The 8594-nt window shown below is 37.9% G+C and overlaps 1 protein-coding gene across 1 annotated transcript in view; it reads left to right on the top strand.

Annotated features, from left to right (window-relative positions):
- The window catches only part of SCAMP1 (secretory carrier membrane protein 1), a 50695-nt gene that overhangs the window by 19721 nt on the left and 22380 nt on the right, over positions 1-8594 (top strand). Inside the window, exons 2-4 of the mRNA XM_045285213.1 lie at positions 1558-1666; positions 3579-3707; positions 7878-8037. Coding sequence (XP_045141148.1) covers positions 1558-1666; positions 3579-3707; positions 7878-8037 — 398 coding nt within the window. The remainder of the gene's footprint in view (positions 1-1557; positions 1667-3578; positions 3708-7877; positions 8038-8594) is intronic.

Genomic DNA, 8594 nt, shown 5'->3' with positions numbered 1-8594 from the left:
ACCCCCAAATAGTTTGCCCTTCCCCTGCTCCGTGATTTCTCTTCTCTTTGTGGACCATCTTCTACGTCACCCAAGATTGTCTAGTCTACTGCTTTATCTTCCCTCCCCTACCCGCCAAAATCGGTTCCCTTGGGTATGAAAGTCTTTATTTTGTTTTTTTGTTTTAGTTTTTTAAACATTTGATTTTTGAGCAAGAGAATTCTTTAATCTGTTTATTCCTTCACGGTTAAATTTCAACATGCTTTTGAGTTTGGTTTAGTCAGCTTGTCAGCTCTATGGTTCTCGTTGTTAGCTTATAGCATTTTCTTTCTTCTGTTGTTAGCAGTCATAGTGAGGAGTTACCTTGTTACATTTTGTATAGAGACAGTTTTTTTGGTAGCTGTTGGTTTCCCTTTTTAATGCCCAATATCAGCACAAGAACAGTGATAGACCAATAGGTGCCCGGAGAGTGCTAGGATGGCTCAACAATGGTAGGAGGTATGATAAAGTGTCCACAAGTCCAAGAAAAGAGGAGAGGAATAGAATTCCTGGTATTCCATGGAAAAATGGAATTATAGACCAGGATTTCTTAGGCATGTTCACTTTTGATCTCATGATCTTATAGTTATCACCTATCACATGATACTCCTTCATTGGATCCCTTATGTTCCATTGCACCCCATTGATGAGCTGTTTTAGTCCTGGCAGATTAGAGAAACAAATTCATGGACACTCGTGTGTAGAAGAAAAAGCTTTATATAAAAGAGCAATTGTGTATTAAGAAACATCCCAGCTCATCCAGATCAAGTCCATAAGTCCAATATTAGCCCATACGTCCATTACTAGTCCATAAATTCCTCTTTAGACTCACACAGCCATGCAGGAATGTCGAATGCAGGAAGAGCACGGGCCAGTGGGTGCAAAGTCTTATAGATCCAGTGGCGGTGGAAGAATCCTAGTGCTGTCGTGGGTCTCCTCATGGCTCCTCCAGCTCCAGGGCTCTGGCTCCATCGGTGTGTCTCCATGTGGTTTAGCAACAGTAATATCTTGCAGGGAGACTGTATGTGAGAGTGTGTGCATCCCACCTCCAGCGAGCTATTTTTCTCTGTAGTGCTTCCAAATAAGGTCATTAAGCTGTGATCTGATTGACGGGGTAAACTCCACCCCTTCTCAATAGTCTCAAGTTGACAGCAGATTATGTAACTACCACAAGAGCCAATGCAGCTGTTTCCCTGCCCTTCTGTTCTTCATGTTCATTTAGGCACAGAGATAACACCTTTGTTCTTCCAATTAGTTTATGGCAGATTACTTTGTTTTCCAAATCCCCCAAATAATTTTGTTTTCCCAATTAGCTTACAGCAGGTTTCTCTTATGGAGAGAGGTTTTTCGTGTCCTTTTGGACCCAACATTCATTCCATTGAGCGTTTTCATTGAATCAAAGTAGACCTTATAACCCCGTTACATTTTTGGAAACATGAATTTTCAATAATTCCTGTATTTTAGATAATCATTGGAACTAGTACAGCAGAGAGCTATAGGAGATGCTGTCTAAATGTTTTATTGATGCTTCTTATTTAGGAACATGCCTTGGCCCAAGCAGAACTCCTTAAACGCCAGGAAGAACTAGAAAGAAAAGCAGCAGAATTAGATCGTCGGGAACGAGAAATGCAAAACCTCAGTCAACATGGTAGTATGCAAAGAACCTTGAAATAAGATGAACTTTGAAACACTTTAAATGATGCCTGCACTAGATCTGGGTCGCTGGGTTTATGGATAAAACCCTGCCCTGTTTTCCTGTTCTAGCAGGGATCGGATACCACAGATTGTTTACTGGATAAGTTGTAGCCCTCTGCTCTTGGCTGATTTGTATAGCCTTCTGATGGATAGAACAATGGTATCCTCAGCACATAAAGGGGAATGTGCACCTGGTAATTCTAGTTTATTCTAAAGCCAAAAAGCTTTGGTTTCGTACTTGGGCCCTCTTTGGGTCTATTGTACCCTTCTGAGTGCATGGGAGTGCACCCACAGTTGACTCTGACCTCTGGGTTATTCAGATCAATGCCAAGTTACCTGCTCTCTGACCCCACAAACATACCAGATCAAATTCCCCAAGGCAGGTTTATTAAATGATGCCCAAGAAATAAAAATGTGCAGAATCGATGATTTGCTGTGAAAATATTCAGGCAGTGGCTCCGAAAGGTTAATTCAAGAGACTGTTATTTTCGGGGAAGGTAGTGCTTGCTGGATGAGAAGGGAAAAGAGGACTAGGCAGGACATTGTTGTGTGCCTGGGATAGTGGTGGAATGCCAAGGCAATAAGATAATGCACTGACCTGTCTCTTCCTTAGAATGTGGAAATCTCATGGTGTTACTTTTATCCCAAGTCGTTTTTTCACAACACCAGAGACAGCAGCTAACAGAAGGAGAAGCTAAAGGTTTAATTCAGACTAATGGTTTTCAGAGACCTATACCTAAAATGTATCCTGTCGCCGTAGCATTGACTAATATAAATGATTTCTACGAGTGTTTTAGTCCAGGTTGTAAGGAGGAATAGAAAATGAAGAGTTAGACTCTCAGTATGTTAGTGTAGTTGTGCACTCTCCTTTAATCCTCCAGACAGCTTGTGAAAGGTGGCTTACTTGTTCCCTCTGTTCTTCACCTGGTCTGCGCTTTCTGGAGGAGAACGAGACAAACTGTATGAACTTTGAGTAATACGGGAGGCGCAATAGTGGTAACGGGGAGAATCGGAAGTCATGGGTTTTTCCACCGTATACAGAATTTGTCTGCTCTAAGAAAGATGTGTGTAAAATGGAGTTTTAAAAAGGCGTAGGGAAACATCTAAATTCAGCGAGTGACCTTTAGATGCAGGTTTACTCTCTATTACCATGTTTTATCTTACGGCTTTAAATTTATTTTTCATTTCCCCAACCATGTCCCATGCCCCATTTAAAATCACATTTCTCCATATAGGTCGAGTTTTCTCCTCATAGTGCGGTCGCTCCATCCCACAGGTTTATGACTGCTGTAGTCCCTCAGCTTCCTGCTCATGGCAGGCGCGTGGTTTCGCAGTTTTGTGGTTTTGCTCACTTGTGTCTTGTGGATATTATTGCTTTTTCTAGATTTGGAGATTTCCAAGTTGGATTCTTTGGCTTGATTCTTGTGTTTCTTCATAGAATCTGGCAGTCAAAAACTTGAACGATTCAGAAGCTAGCCAGCCTTGTTCACATGAGTTACGGAAAGAACAGTTCCATTTCAGAATTTAAAATGCTGAGGGGTTTAAAACTAGGGCTCAAGACACGTGTTTTTCAGGGAAGAGTGATGGTTTCTGTCCTTGTGCTTCAAACCCGTCTGTACATAGATGATTCGTACTAAATATTACACGATACTGGGAAAGTATTTTGCCATCTAAGGTGTTCTAAAGTGATGTGCTGAAAATTTTGAACAAAAAGGAAAACAACTTTCAGAATTGTAGGGATAGAGGGATATACTATTGTATTTTATAATGTTTATTAAAGAATAGATAGAGCTCTTTGCTATGAAGCTAATAACAGGATTAGCACATATTTGCCCTAATGTACATAACTTTCTTTTAATCTACAGGCAGAAAAAATAATTGGCCACCTCTTCCTGGCAATTTTCCTGTTGGACCTTGTTTCTATCAGGATTTTTCTGTAGACATTCCTGTAGAATTCCAAAAGACAGTAAAAATTATGTACTACTTGTGGATGTGTGAGTATAAAATATGTTTATGTTCCTTTTGTTGCCAAGATCCACCCTATTTTGAACTCCTGTATTAATGTTAGGGTAGTAACTCAGTCTCCTTTTCCTGTTTATTTGGAAGGAATCATAATCTCCAAAGTAAAACATAATGCTCAGGCCTTTAAGACTGTGTGTGATAACAAGGATATGTATCCAAGGAAAATGTATCTATTAAGAACTCATTCTTTTGAGGAAAGAGTGACTTTTCTGTCTTAGTAATCATAGTTTATAATGATCTTTTTCTGTGGAAAATGTTACTGGGGCAATATTTACTTTGAAAATAATTATAGATACTATTTTTGTGCTAAGCAAGAGCATTTAGAATTTTGTTAAATGTAGGCATTGTGACTTTTTAAAAGAGCCTTAATTGTAATACTATGAACTGTCTTCTAAAAATAGCTTTTAGCACAATTTACTTTTCATTTTCAAATGATGAAAATACTTTTTACAATTGAAGTGTCTTGATTGCTAATAGGGAGTATTGTTGAATAGATTTTAAAGCATAATTAGAACTCATGGTATATAAAATTAGAAAACTCAAGCTGTTAAAAGTTTGTCTGTGTACGTAGTTATCTCAGTCCCTTGTAATAAATCATGTCATCCCATCTCAGTCCCACGTAATAACATCATGTCAGTCAGTGGGCAGGTGGCTGTCATGGTTTCTTACCTGCCCAACAGTCAGGTAAATGGATAGCTTGTAGTTACTTGTTTTCCTAAACAGATGAGATCAATTTCCTCAGAATATTTTATGAGCATTTCTTACATAGGTGAAGCTGCCCTGGAATGTGAGAAGTGATTCATCTCTTAAGGATAAAGCATTTAAAACTCTACTTTCAGTTCCTTTTTCAGATTTTATTTTTTATCTTTTACTGAGTGTCAATAATATTTTTCTCAATACTTAAAGTTACAGTTCTGTTTACATGCTATGTAATGCAGAAATATATTTAATGTAATTGAATACAATATGAGAGAGAGTCTTTTAGTGGGCAGAAACATCTTAGCTATAAATTCTTTCACTCAGTAGGGGGATTTTCTTGGGGGGTGTTGTGTGGGAGCATTGGAGATTGGAAGGAAATTGTATAGTGAGTTTATTAGTAAATAGAGTTTGAATGATGAACTAGGTTAATGGAAATGATAAGTGGTTCGCTACTTTTCCACTGCTGATTCTTTCAAAATTGGTTCCGTTTTTTCTTAGAGATAAATCTCTTTGTTGCACTCCTAATGTATGCTTTGTTGACAGATCTTGCAAAAAGGGGCTTAAAATCAAATCAGAAGTATAACTGAAACAGAAAATGATGTACCAGCTTGGAGTGTAGACTGGTTCAGAAGCCTTTTAGGAAGGTTTTACGTCTATTGTAAACCTTCAGAAAAGTTTCAGGTAGCCTATTGTTGTTTTGGGACTGGACTAATGCTGTCCCTCTCTAATAATTATAATGAAACCCAGTCATTATCAAGAAATTACTTTGTGTAAGGCATAGTGCTAATCCTTTTATATACACTGTCATTTACATCCTAACCACTGATGAAGAACAGGTACTTTATTAAGTGGATTCATAGCAAATGGAAAGTAAAATCCCCCCTCCCCAAACAAATAAAAGCCCCAAACTTGCTGCCTTCTAATCGATTCCAACTCATAGCGACCCTATAGGACAGGGTAGAACTGCCCTTATTTTCAAGACCGGAATTCTATGGCAGTAGAAATCCTTGTCTTTCTCCCGGGGAGTGGCTTGTTTCAAACTGTTGACCTCATGGTTAGCCCAACTAGTTACCACTACATCACCCGGGGTCCTGGTCCTTATGGAAAGTAAAGATTAGAGAATGTGAATAATTTGCTCAAGATTGGATAGAGTAAGTTTGGAGCTGGATCCTTTTACTCTTTGTTTCCCTGGTATAACACCTACAATGTATCAAAATGAAGAAGTAAACCCAAATATGATGAAGATATACTTGCAAAAGCCCTCTACCTGATATAAAAATAATTGATCCTATAAATGAACTGATACAATCAGAAATAACTGTGAAATGAAGCTTAAACTCTTGAGTATAGTTTTGGATATGAAAAAGAAAACAAGTCAGGTAAGTTAAAGAACATTTTGTGAGGGATGAAGATACAGTGTTATAAAGCTATTTATGTTAGATGTCTATATTATAATGCAGAATTTGTTGAGAATATTATAGTAATAGTTGCAATAGAATGACTGTTAGCAGATTTGAGAGCTCCAATAAGCAAATTGGAGAGTTGTTCAACTTGTAAATAATGTAAACAAAGTGCCCTCAAGACTTCTTTATTCAAGCAGCAATTCAACCCTCACGTGAGTAGATTGAAATTAGCAACGTATAATTATAATTATGCATTACACATTAGGTTGCTTCTCTGTTTTTTTAATCTCTTCATAAAATACAGATGACTCAATAATAGGCTTAGACATTTTATGGTATATTGTGGAGCAAATAACCTACTGATTATGGCTTATTAATACTATTAGAACATTGATTAACTTTAATAGATGACACAGAATTAAATCGATATTTTTATCTGCACTTGAAAGGATTTTTGTGAACTTTAAAACCCACACAAACCCATATATTTCTCCTGTCTTAAGTGACCTGGCAGATGGGCCTTTACAAATTATTTCTCTACAGATTGATATTTGAATTAGAATGTTCTAAAGCGTTAAAAAACAGTTTTCAGGTAGCTGAATGACTTTCAGTGTTAGAGAGTAATTTGTAATAATGTGCTATCTTAAGTTCTCTTTTGAAACCCCTTACAAAACCACCTTTATTTTTTAAGCAAATAATTTTTGAGTAAACTTATTAATAAATTATTTTTCTTGAGAATTAAGATTCCCAGTGGGACTAAAGTAATTAGAGTCTCTTGTGTGAGAGCATGCAATGGCGTTTGAAAGCTGCAAGGCCCTCATTTGTAACGCTGAAAAGCAGAGGTTTCCCTCGAGCTGGTGATTGCTCCGTGGTGTCAGACACTGTTGTCCTCACTCGTCCTCGTCCTCGTCCTCGGAGCTCTTTCTGCTGCTCTGGACTCTGCTAACAAATGGGCTTGTGATTGCAGGAGAGGAAATTGAGAGGCTTCCTAGACTTGGTGGTTTTATCCTGTTTTGCTGATAATCAATTTTATTTGATTCAGGCTTCTTTATAAATCAATGAAATTTAACAATTTGGTTTTAATGTATGTTGAGATTTTTCCATTCAGATTTGATAGGTTTTCTCTTTGCTCTTTGTAAGTCAACCAGTAGTAGTTGATAGATTCTTATTATATGACTAATTTACATTGAATATTAATTTAACGTTGATAAGACTTCATTTCATATAATAAATTCAGCCTGAAAATTCATTTAAAAATAGCAACAATTTTGAAAATGCTATAAACTATACTGAATACATGCCATTCTTGAGGATTGTCATAGAGCTACGTGTCACTCGGAGATTTTTATTTTTGTTCCGTCAGGGAGAGTAGTCGTTAACATTTATCTATGAAGACATTGTGAGATCGCCTTGTGTGGCCCCAAAGGCAGGGCTGGGACTAGCACAGCAGCTGAATTCTCAGCCACAGTTTTAAAAATGCCATAGAATAACTGTATAGCCACTGGAAATTGCTAGTGCTTTAGCATTTTTTAGTCTAAGTGTCTTAACTAATTATACTGATGGAAAAAATGTGTTATCATGATATTTCATAGGCACTTCTGCAGTTTCTCTTCTCGGTAGCCCTGTTGCGGAGGATTTTGCAGCCCCTTCTCTGAAAACCTAGTTCAGAGAGTCAGATCTTTTCTTGGCAGACAGTCCTCTTGCTGGGCCCTGGGTCTGGGGACCCATCATGTGCCGCCTCCTCAGGGAAGAAGCTCCCTGGGCCCACTCCTCCGGCTTGACTGAGCCCTTGTCCAGAACAAGACGGCCAGAGGCGCGCCTGCCAGAGTGCTGTCCGCAGGAGCTGGCTTTCCCGAGGGTGCTGCTCTCCAAGCACCCTTGAGAGACCTGGCAGTGCTTTGAAGCATTTTGAATGGGAACGTGGCATCTAGACTACATTTGTTATTAGTAAATACATTTTTAAATGTATAGTTTTTATCGGATGCACTCATGAATTGGATGTAAACTTTTCTGTCTTGTTTGTTTTCTTGATTTCCACAGTCCACGCTGTAACGCTCTTTCTGAATATCTTCGGCTGCTTGGCTTGGTTTTGTGTTGATGGTACGAGAGGGGTTGATTTTGGACTGAGTATCCTGTGGTTCTTGCTTTTCACGCCGTGTTCCTTTGTCTGTTGGTACAGACCACTTTACGGAGCTTTCAGGTAAGGTGTGTGTGCTAAATTTACGATATACTCTTTCAAAGCCTGCAGAGTAAATACTTTGTAGTACACCTTAGAGGGAAACGTGACGGGGTTTAGTTTTGAATTTTATATTGTTGTCTAACCTACTTCCAGAAAAGACTATCTATAACATGCCCGTGTAGTCATAACATCCCATTCTTTTCCTCTTGACTTGAAGAAAAAGATGAAACCTGAAAATGAATGAAGGAAAGATAAAAAATAATCTTAGACATTGATCCTTGTAAAATACTGTCTTCCACATAAAATGGACTTTAAGAAAAATTTTGTTTTTCATCTTCTCCCCTTCTAACTGCCCCCCCTTCCCCCCAAGCCTAAGTAGTGATTACAGCCTTAATTTTTAAAGAACCCAGACAGGTACATATGCACATGATATTTAAAATGAATCAGTTTCATCTTTTAAATTTTGTTCTCTGTAAATTAATCTCTTTTTTTGTTTGTATGTTTTCAAAAGATAGCAATATTTAAAAACTAAACTTCAAGATTAACTTTAATACTGTATTTGGTTTATTTTTAGTCAT

The sequence above is a fragment of the Echinops telfairi genome, unplaced genomic scaffold, assembly GCF_000313985.2.
Source record: "Echinops telfairi isolate 266 unplaced genomic scaffold, ASM31398v2 ScPeMD7_7469;HRSCAF=8507_1, whole genome shotgun sequence".
Taxonomy (NCBI): Eukaryota; Metazoa; Chordata; class Mammalia; order Afrosoricida; family Tenrecidae; genus Echinops; species Echinops telfairi.
This window is presented reverse-complemented; position numbering and strand designations above follow the sequence as displayed.